The sequence below is a fragment of the Centrocercus urophasianus genome, unplaced genomic scaffold (genome assembly GCF_019232065.1).
Source record: "Centrocercus urophasianus isolate 14NV4802_14NV808 unplaced genomic scaffold, USGS_Curo_1.0 seq_13, whole genome shotgun sequence".
Lineage (NCBI taxonomy): Eukaryota > Metazoa > Chordata > Aves > Galliformes > Phasianidae > Centrocercus > Centrocercus urophasianus.
The window spans coordinates 29,284,209-29,306,301 of NW_024884475.1; the positions used below are offsets into that span (position 1 = coordinate 29,284,209).

General features: G+C 41.0%; 1 protein-coding gene across 1 annotated transcript; it reads left to right on the top strand.

Annotated features, from left to right (window-relative positions):
- Positions 1–123: 123 nt before the first annotated feature.
- Positions 124–21,468, top strand: UBE2D3 (ubiquitin conjugating enzyme E2 D3). Its single transcript, XM_042811780.1, has 7 exons — positions 124–229; positions 13,809–13,872; positions 13,958–13,989; positions 16,076–16,153; positions 16,953–17,058; positions 18,429–18,522; positions 20,137–21,468. The coding sequence occupies exons 1-7, from the start codon at positions 206–208 to the stop codon at positions 20,180–20,182; spliced, it is 444 nt and encodes a 147-aa protein (XP_042667714.1). The 5' UTR covers positions 124–205; the 3' UTR covers positions 20,183–21,468.
- Positions 21,469–22,093: the final 625 nt, after the last annotated feature.

A 22,093-nucleotide genomic window follows, 5' to 3' on the forward strand; every position in this document is an offset into this window, starting at 1 on the left:
CTGGCCGCCACTCTCCGCTCGGGCGCCCCCCCCGGTAGCTTCCGCAGGAAGGAGCGGCGCGGCTGCCCCCTCCCCCTCCCCGCCTTCCTTCTCCTCCTCCTCCTCCTCCTCCTCGCGCCCTCCTCCCGGCCCCCCCGCAGCGCGAGCGGAGCGCGGAGTCACCGCGGCGCACAGACGGCCCCGGCGGCGGCGGCATTCGCACACAATGGCGCTGAAACGCATCAACAAGGTGAGCGGCCCGCGCCCCGCCCTCGCTTCTCGCCGTTCTTTTTGCTTTGGTTTTTTTGTTTTTGTTTTTTTTCTTTTTTTTTTTTCTGTCGTTTCATCATGGAGGCGCTGCGCCACACCGCCCGCCGAGAGCGGCCCGGCCGCTCTCCCTTCGCCCCGCTGGGCCCGGGCCGCCGCCGCCGCACCCCGCCGGCCGGAGGCCGCCCTGCGGACGGCCCCGCCGCTCGCGTTCGGCCTCGCCGAGCTCCCGCCCGCCCCGGCCGCGGCGGATGGGGCTCCCCGGGCGCTCTGAGCTCTCCCGCGGCGCGGAGCGGTCCTCCCGGCCTCCCCGCGGCGTGCGGCGCCTTTCCCGCATTGTAAGATGGCGGCGGCTCGGCGGCTCCGGGCCCTTTCCGGGATCCCGCGGCGCGCACACTCCGCACTCCCCGGAGCCGGGCTCGGCCCCGCCGCCCCGCACGGCCCCACCGGCAGCGGAAGCGCCGCGCCGAGGCCTCGCCGTTGCACAATCGGGGCCGGGCGGAGCGACTTCACAACTAAGTCGGAAAAAATGCCGCGGCGATGATAACATAAATCGTTCCCGGCGAAGGAAGGAGGCCGCCGGCTCGGGGCTGGCTGGTGGGACGGCTCTGTCCAGTGGCCGCCGCCCGGGTCGCCTCACCGGAGCGGGGAGCGCCGGCTCGGTCGTCGTCGCCAAGATGGCAGAGCGGCTGTGCCCGGCCCGGGGCCGCGGGGTGTGCCGCCTCTGAGCCGGGCTGCGCCCGCGGCCGTGAGCGGGGTCGGGGTGCTGCCCGGTCGCAGCGGGCTCTCGGGTATGGTTCGTTGGTGGGAGGACGGCCCCCGAGCACTGTAAGTTGGCTTCTGATTAGTTTTACTTTCACGGGTGTCTTCAAGTCACCGCACTCTCCCGAGGATTTCAAAACAGTTTCTTTAGAATCTGCTGTCTGAAGTTGTTCCCCGTATTAGCAGTGATATCGCTCGAGTTGTGCACAGCCAGGACCCTCCCTGGGTGCTTTGTCATCAGCTCGTGCTTATGAAATGCTCTCGGGCGCTGCAGGTAAGAGTTTCCTGTTAAAGCGAAGTGATGATGGTTACATAGAGGGGCCGTTTGCCTTTCTGAGCATCGTAACGTGGTGGTGGAAACCTTAAAACACTTCAGCGTAACTTGTGGATGAGAAAGTCCTTTCCTGCTGTGTGCTCTGGGCCTGCTGCCTCTGGTTCTTAGGCCCTTATTGGTCGTGCTTCCCCCAGTGCTGGGGTGTAGGGTCAGAGGGTTGGTGCAGGGTTTTTGGTGTGGGCTTGGTGTTTGTTTTGAAGGTGTTATTTTTAGTCCATTTCATCACAGGGTGCTAGAGGATAGGCTTCCAAACTCACGTGGGGTTTACAGTTTCAATTTTGTTTTTCCCCACCTGGAACGTCAAAATGGTGATGTGTAGCAGACTGGAAGCATTGCTTGCAAGCTGCTTTCTTTTGAAACGTGGTTTCTGATAAAAATATTTACTGGGATTGAGGCTGGGATCCAAAAAATAGGAGAAATAATTTTGTAGTGGAGCTGTTTTGAATTCAGATTTTAATATTACTACTTTGTTAAGCCAGGGAATGGCACTCTGTTGCTGGTGATCTGGGATCTCCTGTAAGGTCACAGATCAGACCTTGAAACTCTGCTTCTTTGTAGTAGGCAGTTGGCACCAGGTCAGAGCAGGCTAAAGAGAGACCAGGACCTCAGAGCATTGTAATCACACATGGCTGATTGAGTCTGACTCGTGGCATTGCTTGTCATGGTGAGAACTCGTCATCTGCAGCTGATGACGTCCCAGACACACTGGGGAAGGTACTTTTAGGCTCTTTGATTCCATCTTTATGGACTTAGATAAAATCCTTTATTACACTTCATAAATCACTCTCAGGTTGTGTTGCAGCATGTGAATGCAACCTGAAGCATGCTATGCATTCACCATACAACCACCCCCTCCTTCTCATATAACTCACAGGCTGCTTTTTGGCTCAGACATGGAAGCACCCAAGAATTGCTATGTTGGGTCCCTGCTTTTGGAACGTGCTGTTAGAGCTCTCCCAGCAGAAGGAATTGTCAGGTACACAGCCGGTCTCAGGAAGATGATGTTATGCTGGATCTCATCCTCAAGTCTTTGCCATCTGCCCTGAGAGTGTCCTGCATTCAACTGGCAGAGCTCTGTTTTATTGACATGGTGTGCTTTACAGAAGAATGGCAGCTGTTTTATTATACCATTGAAGTACTTTTGTTATGGAATAATGGGAAACAGTATCTTAATTTTAATGGCTTCCTTTTGTGAGAATGAAATTTTTTTTTCCCCTAAATAAATGTAATGGCAGTGGAACAAATGGAGCTTGTATGTAAATGCCTGCTACGTGTCTGCTGCACGCTCTTGGAAGCCTTGAGTGGTGACTGCTAAGCATGCATCCCATGATTGCTGCAGCACTGACAACTTCCGGCTCTGATGTGTTACATCTCCGGAGCAGGGAAACTTTTATTATGCTGGAGTGTGAAGTTGAGAATATATAAAACAGGTAAAATCTGTGGAGCTGATGTCATTGATATGCAGCCGTTCTTTCAGCACTATAGATGTGCATTGCAGTGAAGTGGTATAGAAGACTTAAATGTAGAGCAAATGCAGGAGGTGGAAGTGTGTATATATGAAATGCTTTTTGTGTTAAATCCTTGACAAAGCTTGTGCCAGCTGTGTTTTCTGTCCATTTGGTTAAACACAGTACAAGCCATCATCTTTGTGTTGGGGGTAATCTATTGGGAAAACTTCAGAGGAGTTGGCATCCTGGAAGCTAAAGGCTGAAGGTGGCAAAACCGTTTATCTGTGCTTAAGTACAGATGCAGAGCTTCCACTGGCAGTGGCGGACTGGAGGCTGAAAAACGATTTTCCTCAAGGTTACAGCCTCCAGCACTGTTTCTAGATGTGTGTTTAATTGCAGCTTTATTCTCCCCCCCACCCTCCTCCAAATGCTTGGAGTAAGAGATGCTGCTAACCCTGGAGACAGTAATATTTTTTAAGAGATGGAATGCATTGTGCAGGGATGAAGGTAGCATGACAAATCTGCGTCAGTTTTACCAAAGGTGTAGCTTTTTTATAGGTGATCCAGGTAAAAGGTTGTAAAACCTACTTAGTGTGTTTCTTTGTAACCACTTTGTTTCTAACTTGGGACAAAAATGTAAGAGCTTAACTAGAAAAGCTAGCTCCTGGGAATGAGGTTTCCATCTCTAAATGAAAGCTGCTTTACTTTATTTTGGGAGGTGGTTTCAGACTTAGTTTGCTGTGCTCATTCAACATTATTTAATAACTTGAAGTTATTAGATTTCTTATGCTTTGAATTAATGTCTAGAAATAAGTCTGGATTTATATGGTTGGAGCACAAATTTAAGGTTAGCTAGCTAATGAAGCACACTTGGTGAAAAGATCAGTTAAATGCTTTAACCTTTGTGAATGCACTGAATGTGTTGCACTGTGTTTTGATACTTATTTCACTCACTGTAACTGTTTTGAATATGCCTGGATAGGCCAAGTTCTGTCCCAAGTAGATAACACCATGTGGCTTCACCACTTTGTGGTTAGAAAGGTCATCTTGGATTGAGGTTTTCAAATCACGAGGTTTACTGTGTATTGTTGGGGAAGAACTAGCGTGGAACAACTTTGCGTCTTTGTTTGCTTGTTTGTTTTAAACTAGAATAAAATTATTTAGTGTCAGCTGAAAGCTGTCATCAGTTAAATTCTGCTTAGGATTAGATAGTCAGAAATTACGTTTGTACTGCAAAACGAATATTATTAAAATGTAAGTAATACTTCTGAAGTTGGTAGATTGGCTACCCGTGTTCAAATCTAGTGCTCACTGTGAAGGTCCTACTTTAGAACCTGTCATGCTTGATGACAGTGGAAAATTAAAGATTCCTTAGCTAGGATGTTTAAGCTGCAGGAATGTAAAGATTTCTTCCCATTAACTGGGCACTGTGCTTGTGAAGTGGGTTCCCAGTCAGCACAGATCTTTAAATGTGTGCTTTGGGATGGGCGGAGGAAGGGGCTGTAATCTCACTTATGTAATTTACAGAACTTCAGAGATCAATATGCCATTAGATAGATACTTGCATACCTTACAAGCAGTCTGTGCTGTGCTGAAGGATTTGGGTGGGATAATGCACTGGGTAAAAGGTTGTATGGCCAGCATTTTCTTTACGATCATTCCAGCTTTTAAAGATTTGTTTTTTGAAAGCAAGCCAGTGCTTTTGATATTATTCCCTACGTGAATCTCTTCTGCAAGAGAGCTGCTGTAGAATTTTGTGAAATGAGCTGCCTTCAGCTGCCTGCAGTCAGTAAGCAGAGCCGTAGCAGCAATGCCCTTCTTTGCACTTAAGAAAATGGGTAACCAAGGTGGGGGAAGGCTGCAAACAGCTGTAGGAGCAGCTGCAGAAAGTGCAGCAGTGAATTGCCTCCTGGCCAAGGCATCTCTGTGCCCCCCCCACCCTGAGCATCTCAGCAGCTTGGCAGCAGCCCCTGCGCTGGCTGGGCTACGCTGAGCTGAGGAGGAAGGGAGGGGACAGAGGTTCTAAGCCCTGCGGAGCCATGGTGACAGCTGCTAAAGGGGAGTGAAAAGGGGCAGAGCCTGTGTACAGTTCAGATTAGGGTCTTGATGCACCATCTCGGGTAAATCTTTCTGTTGCAGATATTAAGGTTTTGCTGCTTTAACTGTCCATCCTGCTGTAGGTGTTACTGCTGTAGGTCCCTCCCCTGTGCGTCAGAGCTGGCAGATGGGAGCATGTGGTCTGCACTCCACTGTTAGGTCTATCTCAGCATAGGCTGACTTTTGTTGATGGTTTGGGCTAATATGCTGCAGCTTACATTGAAACATTTGAGTTACAGGTGTTCATTTTCTCTTGTGACAGAGGTGATCTAGTCAGCTGCCTGTATAATATGCAGAAAAAACTAAACTAACTGGGGTAAGAAGTGAGAACTGCTGTAATAATGTGTATATGTTTGCAGACAGCAGCACGTTCTTAAACACAATTCCTGTTAAAGCCAACTTGACAGGAGTAGAGTGTATTCTACATTGAACTGCACAAGCTGGGTAGTTTTGTGAACTTCTTGAGCTTGCATTTAATACCTCAAGCTCTAAATGGGAAGTATTGGAGGTGTGTTTTTTTTTTTTTTTTTTTTTTTCCAGAAAATGTTCAGTGGGTTTTTCATGGGGTGCCATTACATGAAATGTAGTAGGTTGTGCTGAGCAAGCCGTTCAAAAAGCTAGTTAAAATTATGTTCATAAGTTAAAGTTGGCATCCATGCTTTTCTCAACCCTTTGTGAAACACTTTGGGACAAAGTTTATTACTGAAGAGTGAGCTGCACAGAGCATTGCAGGATTCCAGACGGAAAGCTGAAGAGAAAGATGTTTTTTATTATTGGTACTGTTTTAAACGTTATTGAGAACCTTCTCATCAATAGTGAGCTTTGATGTTAAAATTTTGTGCAAAGGAAACCTTTGTTCTGACCCTCATCCCTTTGAGAGACATGGCACAGTAGACTTCTTCAATGTTTCCTCCAGTTTTTCCCAATACAATCGGTTATTATTTGTTCTAGTTTTAAGAAAAGGAGGATTTCAGACTGCTTTGCAAATGCTCTGACCCAGTGGAAGAGTGTTGAAACAGAAGTTTAATCCTTTCCCGAGCATCTGGACTCCAGAGCTGCAGCAGAACTGGGGGTGGGTACTGGTGTGCTGTAGGTCAGCTGGGTGGAAGGGGCATGAAAGCTGTGCTGTGTGCTGCACTCAGCTGCTTTTATGGGGAGTTTCCTCAGTGCCATGCAGCTGGGCTGGCCGGGTGCTCAGCGGTTCGTCCTCTGCCAGCAGCATCTTCAGGTTCCTTGTAAATAGTCTGCGCTAAGGTAATACTTCCCAGCCTTTGCTTGCCTGTCCAAGTAACAATGCCAGCCGGTACTGTAAATCAGATGACTGCAAACTTTTTCTCCTCTTAGAATTGGGCTTGCTGTGTTCTTTTATTCAACAGTGTAGGAGAATCTGCTGAATGATGATTTTCCAGATGAGTGATGCCCCCTGTTTTGTTGCAGCAGTTCAGGGTGGCAGCTGCAGTCTCTTCATAAATACACTTATAAACACTGTTGTGGTTTTTTGTTGTTTCTGTCCTCCTAAAAACCCTTTTGGACATCCGTGTTCTCTAGATAGCTGAGACAAGTGTCAGAGCATCTGAAGTTTACCTCAGTAACTACCTGGGAATGTGTTTACATCATTAGCTCAATATGAGCAGATGTACCTAATTGTACCTAATTGTCTAGACAGTCATCATAAAATGGCCTGGGTTGAAAAGGACCACAGTGATCATCTAGATTCAACCTTGCTGCTATGCCCTTAGTTCTGCCTCTGCCACTTGCTGCTCTGTACAGAGATCCACTGTGGTTGTACACAAGAGCATAAGGTGCTAGCAGAATTGTACAGCTCTAAATAAGATGGTGGAAGAATTACCTCCACAAGGACACGCTGTCACGTTCATGAAATATCCTTGTAAAGGTTTGTGTCTGTCATTGGCTTTTGTGTGCATCTGGGAATTAATGCAAAACAAGGAACAGACAAAGTCAAAAGAACTTGGTTAAAGGAGAGTTGATTTTCATTTAATTTAAATATTTAAATTTTAGAATGGTCTTCCAGACTACCTCTAAACAACAGATTAACCGCACTCCATGTCATGTGGCATTGTTCATCACAATATTAATTTGATGACTTTCTGTCACATGGTCCTCTTTTCCATGCATTTCTTGAGAACAAGGAGAATTCTTGCATCTTTAATTAAGTGGAGTCTTAGAGGTTAAGCACGCAGTTAAGGCCACTTGTTATTTCTGTTAAAACCTGCTCCATTCATGGCCGTTCCCGAGGTGGTTATTTGATGAAACCTAGTGAACTCTGGTGTGCCATATGAATCCCAGATACTTGCTGCTTCTAGTGAGGGCCTCGAATGCTGGGCAGCAAGATGGTGGGAGACCCTCACCTCAAAGCCCAGCATCCAGCCAGCGTTGCTGTGAAATTGTTGCTGTGCCAAAATCTCATTCCTGAGCAGTGGTGATTGGATCATAGTGCCTCATTTTGAATGTAAGTTTTTTCCAAGTGTATCATTTTGAGATAATCTGCTGAATTGAATGTGCCCCTTCCTTCCCCAATCATCCTGATTCGTTTAGCTGGGCATAGCACACTTCTCCCCTTGCGGCTGGCTTTCACTGCTGACCTTTGTCTGGGAATGCTGCCCTATAGTCCTGGGTCACAGAACAGATGGTAAGTAGGTTCTCAGAGGAGAAATGTGTGAATCAAAACCATGACGAGTTTCAGGGTTCTAGTAGGAGAGAGCTTGGGAAAGGCAGAGGTGAAATACCCAGTTATTGCTGAACTGAGGGGTAGTTAACAGGTACTTTGCACTTATCCTTCAGAACATCTTAGTCTGCATGCACTGTCTGTGTCCTGCACTGAGAGCATGTGTTTTAGTAGCGCTGTTATTTTCAGTGAATGGTAGCTGTTAACACGTTAGAATTCAAGTGAGTAAAGAGGTCAGATTTTCTTAGTCTTTGGTAAGATAGCTCTATGGATTTGGGTTACTTTGGAGTAAAAAAAAGCCATGCCTTTGAGTCCAGAGCCCAACTGTAGTTGAGTTGCTGCCACCTTTTTCAAAGTCTGTTCTGAACGCCTTTAGTGAGTGACCATTTTTTCCCGACACATCTGCCAGTTTGCAGAGGTGAATTCTGGGAAAGTTTGGGGGTAGAATAGTGCCACTTCAGCTGCTGTAACAGTGAAATTTGCTGGAAGCCATTACCTGCATTGTACACCTTCCAAACTTGAGATCAGGTGGGAAGAGCTGTAGACAATAGCCTCATTCACCAGTGTCTCAGGTAGTGGAAGATAGGTTCTTGAAAAAGATAGCTTGTAGACATTGGAGTAGTTGGTATCACAGTCCAGGCACACAAAGTGACTTTATTAAACTTACACATCAATCTGGCATCTCCTTTGATTCCTAGGTTTAAAGATCAGGTATTTCAGTGTCTATTTTTCAGTAAGTATTATGATATTGTTGCTAGATAATGTGCGAGCAGTGTGCAGTGGGTAAGCTGAAAGCTTTAATAGTAAAAACTGAAGAAAGGGCAAGTCAGAAGAGTACAACATGTAAAACAATGATGTTGAGGATTATCACCACTGTTAAGTTCCTGGTTGTGGTGCCTTGCATTTCTTAAGAAGTACTCTGCTCTGTTTTCTGTGAACTTCAACATCTTTATTATGCGTTATCATTGTACATAGTGTTTTTAATCCTTATTTTTAAATGCTAGCCAAATGGCCAGCTTGTTTAAAACTGATAATTTTCTGCTGGTTACACTTGTGGTGTATATTGTACCAGCGTGTTCCTATTCAGCCTAAAAATCCATGTTTTTCAAGCTGTTATTTTCTGCATCCAAGGATGGTTCGTTTTCATGTTGAAACAAATGTTGTGAATGCAGGTGTGTGGGATAAAGCAGTAGTTCTTGATGGCTGACACTTCTTAATCTTCAAACAGGCTTAAATGTTCTTCCCCTCTGTTTATAGCTGCTTCCAATCCTTTCTTTTTTAAGCTGTTTTCAGTAGTGAGCTGGTGGCTGAAGACTAATAGAGTGATGAATTTTTGGATGCTTAGTGTTTGAACTGTTTATGAGAGACTGTATTAGACAAACACTCGGATTAATAAATGCTACTTTCTGTTTGGCTTAAGTGATGTTTTTGTTTGCTTGATGTTGGCTTGTTGTTTTTTTAAAAAAGCTTCTGGTGTAACTGATTGTTACCTTTCCTTGCCTCTGATGCAATACAAATTAGCATCTAAAAACTTAAAGCAAATCATCCCTGTTCTTTCTTGACAGGACCAGAAAGCTGTTAGTTTATGATTTCAGCAAGTAATTGTGTTGTAAACTGGTATTAAATTTAACTGTGCATTTATGGCTGAGAAGATGAGTGATGTTTTGCCACTCTGTAGTTAAGCTGTTACCATCATTAAAAATAAAGCTCTGGCTGTTTCCAGCTTAAACTAGAAAAATGCAGCAGTGGAGCCACAGGGAGCGTGAGTTCTGAGAAGTGGGAAGCAAAGGGGCTGGCACTGACTGCTCAGTTTGGTTGCATGTGGGAAAGCAGCTTGCTTATGCAGCAAGCAGTCATTTGCTACTGGATTTGTTGAGGCTTGGATGCTTTTGTGAGAAGAGCAGCTTGTTGCCTTAAGAATTCACCTTCACGGTCTTGCTTGTACTTTTGGGTGAGGCATCCTCGGTCATTCTTTGAACGTTCTTTGAATTTTCTTCACCATTTGAATAACTTCTTTTTGTAAGCAACTGGTGGAGAGGAATTGTGTGAGGCTTCTTCAGAGCTTTTCTGTCAATTTGTTTTTGAAAAGTGGTATTCCTGTCGTTTTTTGTATCACCTGGGATCATAGTCCTGCATTCACAGTCACGTGCCACTGTTTCAGATCTCCAATAGAAGCGTATGCATATTTTCATGCAAAACAAGCAGCTAGTTAGTGGTGTAAGTGTTTGGTTTATTTTTTGGCTAATTTTACTGAACTTATACAGGGAAGTTTGTGAGAATTTTCCAGTAAAATTACGATTACTACAGTCTTAATGTGAAACTGGCAGTAAACCATGGCATGTGGTGTGGAAGCAGAGCTGTCTGTTGATGTTGTTGTACTTCCACTTTTCTGTAGCTTTTCCAAAACTGATGCAAAGCTGTACCTATATGTCATCCTGTACATGCTACCACTGTCTTCTGGCATGGGTGCTCGATCCTTAAATAGTGCTTAACCTGCGAAATGCTGTGTGACTAATCTTCCCTGGGGAGGAGCAGGAGCTATCACAACTTTATATTTGGAAACTGGGGCACAGTGGTGATACACTGGAGCTACACCGGAAACCTGTGGCGGAGCCAGGGACTACTAGTCATGGCTGTAATTCAAGACTCATCCTTTCCAAGTGGGTGTGCAGTGCACCCCTGAACCAGCCTTTGTGCAAACGTTTTCACATAAAGCCTTGGGAATTGACTTCTTGGGAAAATACCTATTTTTTCCTAAGCCACCTGGAAAATGAAAAATAGAGTAGCTGGCTCCAGGAAAGCGTGGGTTCTGCTTTGGGTATTTTAAAAACAGTTTTAGATGCAACTTGTTGTATACCTTAACAAAGGGAAGCGCCACTGAAACTGGGTGTAAGTAAAAAGCTGCAGAGCTGTAGATAGGCAGTGCAGCAGAAGGAATGTGAACATCATAAAGCCCTTATGCTTAGAGCAGCACTAGGGAACATTTTTAGCATTTTGTATTCTTAAATATTAAACACCACTTGATAAGGTGAAACTTGATGTGGTCATAACTTATTAGTGAGAGATGGGTTAGTTCCAAAAGCTTAGTTCTGCTTTTGGAAATACTGTCAGATGAAGCATTTGCCTGTTGTGGAGTGGTTGGTTTCAGTGGCTGAGCTAAAGAGGAAGGTCAGTGTTGGGTTTGCTGCTGGGTTGCTGGAGAGGAGTCTCCTCCCTTTTCTGTACAAACTGCGCTGTGTCACAGCCGTATGTCTGTGCCTGCCCAGTTTCTAGTTCTTCCAGTTCGCCCCTTGCGTTCAGCAGAGCTGCAGCTTTCAGAAGCAGGCACCTCTGAAAGTTGTGGAGAGAACTTTGTGCCCTGTTTTTAGAAAAACCCTCCCTCCTTTTGTGTAGCTGTGAGGTGTCACACACTACCAACTGGGTAAATATCAGCTTGGTGTTACTGGGAGCAGGGAGAACTGGCTGCTGTTGGGAGAACTGGCTGCTGTTGCTTGTGTCTGCCTCAGTTCTTCTCCAACACTTACATTGCTGAGACAAACAGCTTCCTTCCCAATTTTATTCTTATAGCTGTGGTACCTAAGGGATCATGAAGAGAATACAAGAATGAGTGCTAGCTCTCTTGTATTTCTGACTTTAGTCAGTAAATCGTTTGTTCTGTGGTGGAAATACTGAGTAATGTATCATGTTCCTAGCCTTATCTCTACGTTGAATTTCTTTGTTTAGCACAGTTAGGTTTTTTTTTGTACTTCAGTGTTTTGGACCAGACAAAACTTGAGACCTTTAGTTTATGAAAATCATGGCTTGCCTGTTCCCCAGACTCGTTTCCGTAGTTAAAAGGGCTAACTCTCTATGGACCTGTATTTTGAGTCTTCGATTACTGGAGCGTGCAAGCTCGCGTGTTTCAGTTTGAAAATTACTGAAGCCTTTTTTTCTTTCATGAAGTTTTTACTGACACTTCTTAAATATTTTTCTTACATTTGCAGTCCTACTTACTTGCTATTCCTGCTGGAATTATTGATGTACTCAAATCTCTCTTCTGTTTTAAAATATATTTGTCAACTGCTTTTTAAGCTGAATGCTGTTTTTTCTCTGAAGACAGTAGAACTTTTAGAAGAACTCTGTAGCCTGTTGTACCTGTGGCTTTCCACTTGTAGGCTGGTCTTTTCTTGCCCTCCTGTCTTCGTAATTTCTATGAACTTTGTGAAGAGCCATTTCATAGTTCCTAGTCCCCATAATAGTTTTCCAGAAATAGGATCATTTTCCCAGATTAAATCAATGCAGTAATAACAGCGTAAGTACATTAAAATACAACAATAATCTTTTTGCATCTTCCTTTGCTGCAGTTTATTTTAAGGGACAAAACACAGCCAAGGGAATTTTTTTCCCAGATATCATAAACAATCAACTGATAGTTCTTGTAATTGGAAAGACATTCAGATGAGAAGTCAGCCTGCTTACCAGGACTTCCTTTATTTGCTAAGCGTTTGTTGAGGGAAAACCTGAAAATGTAACAAACAAACAAACAAAAAAAAGCTTTCAATATGAAAGTTTTTACATTTCTTCTCGTCTTTACATAGATGGTCTAAATCTAACCTAGCAAGTCCATGGAGCAACACGTGGACCAGAGCAGAGATTTCATTGCAGAAATAAGAATGTCCCAGGGACCCCCCAGCAATAACAGGGGAGTGCTGTATAATAGAAGAGTGCTCTGTGAAGGAGTTTTCTGTGCTGTAGAGAGAGCTGTTGTCTGCTCTCACAGATGACTGCAGCGCTGAAATGGATGAGAACACTCATTCCACTGTGCCATTGCTTATGAAAACTGATACAATTCTGTTTTTTTCTGCACAGTCTCATCCCAGAGCAAAATTCAAATCTTGTTAATTAGAAAGGTGATGAAAATCAACACATATAAGGAGGGGAAATGATGATCTCCGGTGTTCTTTAGAACCTACATATGTTGGAGTAGTGTTTTTCTCTCTTCCTGTGTTTGCAAGAACAAGGTATTCGCATTGGAAGGAATGCATTTTTCTTCTCATTCTGTTTTGGTTTACATTTACTGACTTTTCATCAAGTATAGAATTTGTCAAATCTAAAAGATAGACAGCAGTTTTCCCAGGCAGACCTGGTTGCTATCTGGTCCAAACGTGTGTGTGTTTCCAACCTAGTAAGAGTGTCTGCGTTCCTTAAAAGTCTGAGAATGTAATGGAAAGTTCTTGTTTTAATGGCTTGTGTGGGCCTGTAGTAAATGACTTGGGTGCGACTGCTAGTATCTGGGAGAAGGACTGAAGGCTTTCCCCATTCTTGTGACTTGGAAAGCCTTGACAAGTGCAGTTTTACACAAGTTCCTGAAGCCATTATTAGCTTTGAAAAGCAGCAGGGGGGAGAGAAGTTATTTACCGCGTTCTGTAACTGAAAGCCAACATCTTCTTAGAAAACACACCGTCCAGTCAAGTAACTACAGAGTGTTTAAATGAATCCAGGACTTCTGAGATTCATCACTGTGATCTTGGTACTAGACAAGGAGTCCTCCATTCTGAGTTTCTGTTTTTGTTCCTTGTGAAACAAGGGAACGGAGGGATCTGCTTTCTGCATCTTAGTTATTCAGAATTTTAAAGGCACAATTGTCATGAATGTAAAATTTAAAATAAAATGTGCAGATACTTTGCCTGCTTCTGATATTTGTCAACATCTTCAATTTATTTGTCTGCTTTATCTTATGAAAAATGTATTCTTGCTAGAGGCAGTGGGGAAAAAAGCAACTGAGTTTCTGGTTGGTCTGAATGTTAGTATTGAATGCTGTACACACAGTGCTTTCTGTGTCATGAAAGCTAGCCATAGCTTTCTCATTCCCAGCTTAACGCTTCTCTGGCTAAGACTTAATCCTTGGAAATCATGATCAGAAACTGGTTAGACTTAGCCCACTTCAGGCTCAGTGACCTGTTCTCTTTGTCCCTTTTCCAACAGGAGTGTCTTAAGAGGAATAAAAAGTAGTGATATTTGAAAAAGTGTAGTTACCTTAATTGTTGACCTTTGTGTTCAGTTTAGCCAGTTGTCTTTTACAAAGATGTTTCTGATATTGATCTGTTGATTTAATAGTTGTCACTGCACATTCTTCTGCATTTGTACATGGAAAAACTTTGAGAGGTTTTTGTTGGCCATGAGTTGAAAATGACTGTTGAATTCTTTAGCATTTCTTCTCTGAACAGATCTTTTTTTTTGTTTGTTTCTTCCTAAGGAACTTAGTGACTTAGCTCGTGATCCTCCAGCACAGTGTTCAGCAGGTCCTGTTGGAGATGACAGTAAGTAATCTTAGGTTTTTAGTTTTGCTCTATTAACACAAAGCATACCATGCCTAGATAATAATGTGGAGTTTTTCTTTTGTAGTGTTTCATTGGCAAGCCACAATTATGGGACCTGTAAGTATTCTAATTCTTGTGATGTAATGTTCAACTAGTAGATCCTATTCAGGAAGAACCTGTGTGTTTTTTCCGTTTTGCTTTTTTGTTTTAAAACTCTCATTATCAGGCAGTAGGTCTAGAGGTATTTCTTATAGTTACAGAAAATAAAAGAGGAAAAATAATTAGTCTGAACACAATTTTGCTGCTGGGGTGTTTATACCAGAACTCATATTGGGGATAGAATAATTTCTAGAACAATCTTGGCTGTTATCAGCTTATTTCTAGAAAGTTTGTTTGCATGTAACTGTTTCTACACTTTGAGTTATGACTGAGGAGAATCCTGTGTGTTAAATATACAGTACACAACTGAAACCTGAGTATTCATATTTCCTTGGTAAAGAAGGCAAATACTTGTTCTAACTAAAAACGTAACATGCAAGCGCTTGATATCTGCAATTCTCAGGGCTAATTAGCTATATTTAGAAAACTTTTTATAACTTGAGACCAGTATCAGATGCCAGTAGGCCTGGAGCCCCCGAGTTGTGCTTGTGGTGAGGCTCAGAGGAATTAAGTATCAATGATGCTGAATTGTCCTACTTCTATATAGCTACAAGCGTGTTTTAAGTAGATCACCACTGAAAGTTTGCATGTCAGAGGTTGACTTCATTGGAAAAATGACTTCATTCTCAAGTTCCTGGTCCTCACTGATTGTAACTAAGTGCCTCAAAAGGATAAAAATCATTTGAAATACAAGACATGTTCTGCGCTGTATTGCTTTTGATTTTATGTACCTGGTGTCTGCATGGTCATAAGGTATTAAACATCAGTTGAATCTTAAAATGGCGTTATTATTTTTAGCTCGTGGTTTAACAATGTACAGCTCCTTTCTTTCCCTTTGTGGTTTCTTTGGAGTCAATCAGAAAGATCTGTATTCCTGCTTCAAAATTGGCCTGACAGTGTGATGTTAGCTCTGGTGCTCGCCTGGTGCTGTTTAGTGCCTTCAAGGGTAGTACCAGTCACCTGGCATTCCTGCTCTGCAGATATTACAAAGGCTGTGATTTTCTTAATAAGATACAAGAGTGCTTGTATTTGTCAACTTCAGTTTTAACGTATTCTGGGAGAAGTTTGCTCCCACACTTGCTGAAATGTGAAGAAAAGGGGTTGTTCCTTAAAGCCTCATGTAGAACCCTTGACCACATACAAGAGGTTACATCTGTTGCTGGGTTTTTGATACAGAACTGTGCAGGAGTTACGACCTGTGTGTTTTTATGTTTTAGTCCCATGTGTTGTACTGCAGTATTTCATTTGCTTCTATGTAACTGAGAAAGACATAGTGTCGTCTTACACTGGTGTGAAATGTTTGTACAGTGAATATAAAGATTCAGATAACAAGTAATTCAGAAGTGTACAGTGTCCCACATTCGTTTTTGATAGCCGTGCTCCTGGAGTTGTGTTGTAGTTTTCACTTTAAACAGCGGTAATGTGCAGTACACTCCCATACCTGCTAATGTTGAAGTTCTGTTCTGTAAAAGAGGAAGAAATCTCTTTAATCTCAATGTATTTTGTTAATCTTGATGCTTTTCTTTTTACTCTCTTCCTCTGCCTGCCCCCCTCCCCCCAAAAAAAAAAACAACCACCATGGAACAAGGAGTTATGTGTTGGTAATATTTTGCAGTGCTAAGCAATACCTAAGCTGAAGGTAGAACTTATGGGAGGTCTTTGGCTGTTGTAAAATTGGGTGGTTATAACAAATATACTCCAAACACTATTTGTTTTTGAACGTGTTAGGCAGTACTTCCACTCTGTTGCCATTCAATTAGGCCATCTCAGGGGAACTGAGGTAATTTTGCCAAATTGTTCTGAGTGAATTGGTAGAGAAGTTTTCTTTGAAGCATCAGCTCAGAGAGATCCATCTGGAAAGAGAAATGTCTGGTCATTATCACATACCTAAGGAAGTAGTAATTGAATTTTAACTACGTCTGTTACACTGGTGTAATAGACAGTTCAACCATTGAAATGAGTTGATTTATGTATTTAAAAACAACATCTTCTTGGAATTTGTTCTAAGGATGATAATAGGGGAATTATTTGTTTACTTTGGCAGAATGACAGTCCATATCAGGGTGGTGTATTCTTCTTGACAATTCACTTTCCTACAGACTACCCTTTCAAACCACCTAAGGTAAGTATCGTTTTCTCATTTGTGGTGTTAGCTGTCTTTAAGGAACTAACTAAAGGATAGAAAATGCCAACATCTGTGTTTTAATGATGTGAAGGACTTGGTTTTTTGTGCATTCTTATAGTATCTTAAATGCCCAGGTCCCTCTCTACAACAGAAGTAGGTATGTTGGCATACATTTTTCAGAGAAAATTAATGAATTCTGAACGTCCTGGGTTAGTGTTTCATCTTATTTTTGTTTTTCTTGATTGTTAGGAAAGCTTACTAGCTTTGTGTTACAACAGAATTCTTGCTTAATTCTTGCTAAGTCAAGTCATACAGTATGGCTGTTTGGGTTATTCCATAAAAACATGACTCTTGGTGAGTTCTTGGAGTCGCTGATTGTATCTCTTAGCTTTTGGCAGTAGTTATTAAATAATAATAGCTGGTAAAACTACAGAAAAGTACGTCTGCCAGTTTTCTTACAATATGAAAGTGCATGCTAGAAGTAACCATAACATTTGTAATTCTTTAGCTTCACGATGGCACTGTTGCCATGGTTCAGACACTTTGGTTGCCACTTTGGTTGAGCATCTTCATCAGCATGCAGTGAACTGTGATTAAAGCACAGCCTACCACTTGCCCTCTCTCTGAATTGGAGTGATAGCTGGATATTGAGAGTACTTACTATGAATCTAGGGTTTAACTGCTCGATTATTTTCTTTAGCAGGAAATTGAGTTGACTGACAGCTTGACTGAGAACAGATGATGTTGTCATAAGTCAAAACAAACTATACCTTTTTTTTTTTTTTTTTTTTTACAGGTTGCATTTACAACAAGAATCTATCATCCAAATATTAACAGTAATGGCAGCATTTGTCTCGATATTCTAAGATCACAATGGTCTCCTGCTTTAACTATTTCTAAAGGTAACTTTTGTGAGGAAGAGATGTTTCCATTTGGTGTTGGATACTATGCTTTTAGCTTTAATACTCTTGAGTTTTCCTTTAAATCCAGTCTGTGTTTTTGCCAATTTAATAATCATGTCTTAAGATATTTGTAAATGAAGGTCTGTTTTTTCAAATACCTTCTTCTAACTGGCTGTTTGAAGGCCTTATGTGACTGCTTATTTGCTGCACTATTCTTAGCAGAGCATACTAGCTTAGTCCCAGAGTAAACTACTAGCATTCGGATTGAAGAAAGATTGTGGTCATGTATTCCAACCTAAAGTGGAGACAGTGCTTGTTTCCTGCCCTCCAAAAGTACGTAAAAATACGTACTTGCATATCAATTTAAAGTTGACTTTCATTTTTAGTAATTAAGTCTTCGTAGTTTGTTGGGTTTTTTTGTTGTTGTTGAGTCTGTCTGGGATTGCATGCTGCTCTGTGTTGTCACATCTGTACAGTTAACAAAAGTGGTTTTTCATAAATGTTGCTTTCAGCTGCTGTGCACTGGCATTGCATGAATTTCATGAACTAAACTTTGTGGTTATACTTTAGGATACATTGGTGTTATGCTGCAGTAGAAGCTTTGTCTTTTTTTTTTTCCATTTTAATGTACTAAATAACATTGAGTGCTCGAATGTTTTCATGATGATCAAATTCTTTTTTGCTTCAAAGGTACTGGTCACTGTAGCTTCAAAAGATCCATTGAAGTACTCCTTTGTTTACAGAACTTGTAATTCCTGTCTGTGCAAGGTGTAGGTTTGTGATCTGGATGCGGATACCCTACTTTTTAATGTTGTCACTATTGTTTTTCTGTGAGAGTGGACGTTGCAACTGCATCAGTGTTACTCTTCTTTACAACCTACCTGCAGCTTTATCAGTGCGGAACAGAGTAAATTGTCTTAGTACAGAGAAAAAAAATCAACATGATCAGAAGTAAATGAATAAGGCTTAGTTTCGGTAATTAAAACATGGAATATTCTTGTCATCAGAATACATAACATGCTTTAAATTGACTGTTGCCTTTCATCACAGTGCAGGGGATAAACAACAGTGCTGTTCTTCTGCTTGTTAACTGAAAGTTACCAGAATTGGTTAAAAAACAAACAAACAAACAAAAAAAAAAAAAAAAAAAAAAGACAACAACATTATGAACTTCTAAGTGATTCATGTGTTGTGTTCATATGTATTTATTTAAAATGGGCTGCAAATTTGTTTTGGTCATATGTCAGGGGAGAAGTTGTTTGAGTTCTCTAGTGTTCTGACATTGTGCTAATACAAAGAACTGTACTTAAATGTGATTGCTTCTATTTTGCAATTGATGTGTGTGTATATATATATATTTTTTTTTACAGTTCTCTTATCCATTTGTTCACTGTTATGTGATCCAAATCCAGATGACCCTCTAGTGCCAGAGATTGCACGTATCTATAAAACAGACAGAGACAAGTAAGTACAGAGTTGCATAAGAGCAGTATTGTAACAAACTTGGTGAAGAGTGCTTTCTCAAACAGCTGTACCAAGCAAGTCTTTTACTGGGAAATCTGAAGTGCAGAGAGCTGTGTGTCAAAGTAGTATCTATTTTCAATAGTAATTTAAACAACGGGGCTTAGTATCTTTGAAGTAACGGGAGAAGGAAGCCATCTTTTTCTCACAAGTATGGCAGTATTTGAAAGTACATGTTGCCCCATTTATTGACTTATTATGTGTAATTAGGACAGATACTTGGAGGAAAAGACAGCTCTGTTGTTTTGGTGCCCTTTTTAGTAGCAACTTGGTCTTTAATTTGGAAACTTCCCCTTGAACAAAGCTTCATAAGTTGTCCCTATCTGTGTTGAAATGATTGTTTTTATTCCTTACGTGTTTTAAACTTCTTCCACGGATATAGTGACATAAATTAGCCTTTGTTTGTTTCATATATTAATGCTAAATATACTTGTCCAATTAGGTACAATAGGTTAGCAAGAGAGTGGACAGAGAAATACGCTATGCTGTAGGGTAAGAATATCTGCACATATCTGTGCATTTAACAAAATGGAACTTGTCAGCACTTGAGTGCTGCATGCTTTAAGGCACTGGATTAACTAACAGATAATGGATGGACCAGTTACTGAACTTGAATATTTAACAGCTTGATCTGTGGTTAGTGTGAAATGTATTGGCCAGTCACTATTTCTCACAGATATTGCTCTTGCATGGCAACAACAAAAAGAGTGAAATAATTACTGAGTTTGAGCCAGCTTGTCAACTTGTTCTGTCAAGTATTTACCCAGATTTTGCCAGAATTTCATTAAAAGTGATGCCCTGGAAGCAGTACAGTGTAATCAGACCTCATGCATAGGTATGCAAAATTTTGGGCAATTCAAATTTCAACTTCTGTTATTCACCAGTGTCTTTTATATATTGCAGACTAGAAAAATGTATGGGGATTATGTTCTGCTTGTATAGTTGAAAATTAACTTCTTACTGACAAGCATGGAGTTAAGTATAAACTAATTGTCAGCTCAGTTCCTGTGGAGGTAGTATACTTAAAGATAACATTATCCTTTTTAAAAATTGTTTCAGCAGTATGTTAATGTGGAAAGAAAATACAAAGTATGAAGAAAATTTACTATTATTTTACTGTTAAACAAGAAATTTGACAAATTCTAAATGCGGTGATATTATTAACCAAGTAATCTTTACTTATGGCATGTGATCCTCTGAAATCTTTATCTAAGAACAGTATTTAAACAAAACACTCCCTTTGCCCCTGCTATTCCAAATGGTCTGTATTCCTTCCACTGGAGTAGTTATTCACACCTTCCACTTGAGTAGTTATTCACAGCAGACCTCCAGCAAATATGCTTGACTTGAGTTTGAAGTGTTTCATATAAATTTAAGAACATCCTGGTTAGTCTAGGGAGGGATTTGTTTGAGGTTTTTTCCCTTTATGTTATTAAAAGGAGACTTTTCTTCATGTGAAGACAATCAGGAGATGAGGTGAAAGTAATATTTAATGATTAACGGTTTAGGGAATTGTTATTTTCATCCTGACAGTAACTCAGTTCTTGTTCTTTGCAGGTACAACAGAATATCTCGGGAATGGACTCAGAAGTATGCCATGTGATGCTACCTTAAAGTCAGAATAACCTGCATTATAGCTGGAATAAACTTTAAATTACTGTTCCTTTTTTGATTTTCTTATCCGGCTGCTCCCCTATCAGACCTCATCTTTTTTATTTTTTTGTTTACCTCCTTCCATTCATGCACATGCTCATCTGAGAAGACTTTAGTTCTTCCAGCTTTGGACAATAACTGCTTTTAGAATCTGTAAAGTAGTTACACAAGAACAATTGCCCAAGATTCAGAATTTTTTTTTTTAATGGAGCATGTGTATTATGTGGCCAATGTCTTCATTCTAACTTGGTTATGAGATTAAAAAAATACATTCCTCATTGCTCTAACAGATACTGAAGATACCACCTGAAAGGGGTGAGAGGAGATGGATGTTCAGTTTTCTCCCATCAAAGAAGTAACATTGCTGTAGCAACATCCATCTTGTTACAAACCTAGTGTTAGAGAACTGAGGTTTTATTATATACATTTGCTCATAACTGATATGTCTGGAGAATTGGTACTGAATCTATAGCATCAGCAGAACAGAAAATGTGATGTATCTTATGCATGTCAATAAAGGAATGACCAGTTCTTGTTTTACAGAGAATGGAAATTGGAAGTCAAACATCCCTTGTATTCCAAAATAGGGTCTAAGAACATTTTTGTAATTCATTTAAATTTTGTTAGGAGGCTTGGAGCTATTAGTTAATCTGTCTTCCAAAACACTGTTTAATATAGCACTGAATAAATGATGCAAGTTGTAAATGGACGAGTGATCAACTAATAGCTCTACTAGTAACTGATTTATTTTCTTCAATAAAGTTGCATAAACCAATGAGTTAGCTGCCTGGATTAATCAATATGGGAAACAAAATCTTTTGTAAAAGCAAAGCTGGTTTTTGTATATACTGTTGGGATTTGCCTCATTGTTTAACATCAAATAATGATGTGAAGTTCAATCGAGTGAATCTTTTGCCATTTTCAGTTATAATGCTCAGTCTTTTGCAGGTTGACACATTGTTCGGCCTGATGTATGCAGAATTAATAAGCTAACATAGTAGTGTAGCCTTAGTAGTGTGCTACACGTGGTGCTGGGAGCCCAGCGTTCAAGGATGGACTTGGGACCCAGCAGATCTGAAGTGGTGTATTGTGGAGATGCTTCCTGATGCACCTGTGTTTGCTGACTGAGAACCTTTTTCTTCACCTTGTACGCTTGACAGCTGAAAGATCTTAATATGGGAGTAATCATGAGGCAAAAATATAAAATAAAGTACTGTTTTGATGTGGGAATTGTCATGAGGCTGTGTTGAAGTGAATTTACTATGTGGGATGTTCGTTACCATTGGAAAGGACTTGTTCAGCCATGCTGCCATTTACATTAATGACTATTTTAATGCAACAGACACTTTCCTCATGTCAGGTGACTAAACGTGAATAAAGACTCATTGCTATTGGATTTTTGTTCTACAAGAAGCATTGTCTTGTGCCATTAGTTTATCTTTGCAGCAACAAGGGCATTATTGAGCATCTGGCTCTCCTGTTTCCTGCCCTGTTCCTTCATATATTACCTTGCTTTTTTTTTTTTTTTTTGTCTCCATTTTAACATCCATATCTTCATTTTCTCTAGTCTTGTACTATCAGTTTATCGTGCATCTGTGACTTTGCACGGCACCACTTTTGCACAGCTTATAGCTATGTACATTCTGATTCCTTGTCCCCACATGGATGTGGAAAGCTAGATGTAAAATAAATGTTAAACCTTAATTTTTATATAAAAAAAAGTTGAACATGTAGTTTGGAAATGATTTATTCCGGTTTTAAATTATGAAGATGAACTTTTCTTTAAAGTTGGCTTGAAATTAAGAAAACCAGGCTGTCTTTAATGGTGCATGCCTCACTGAAATGACGTGTTTACAGGTTT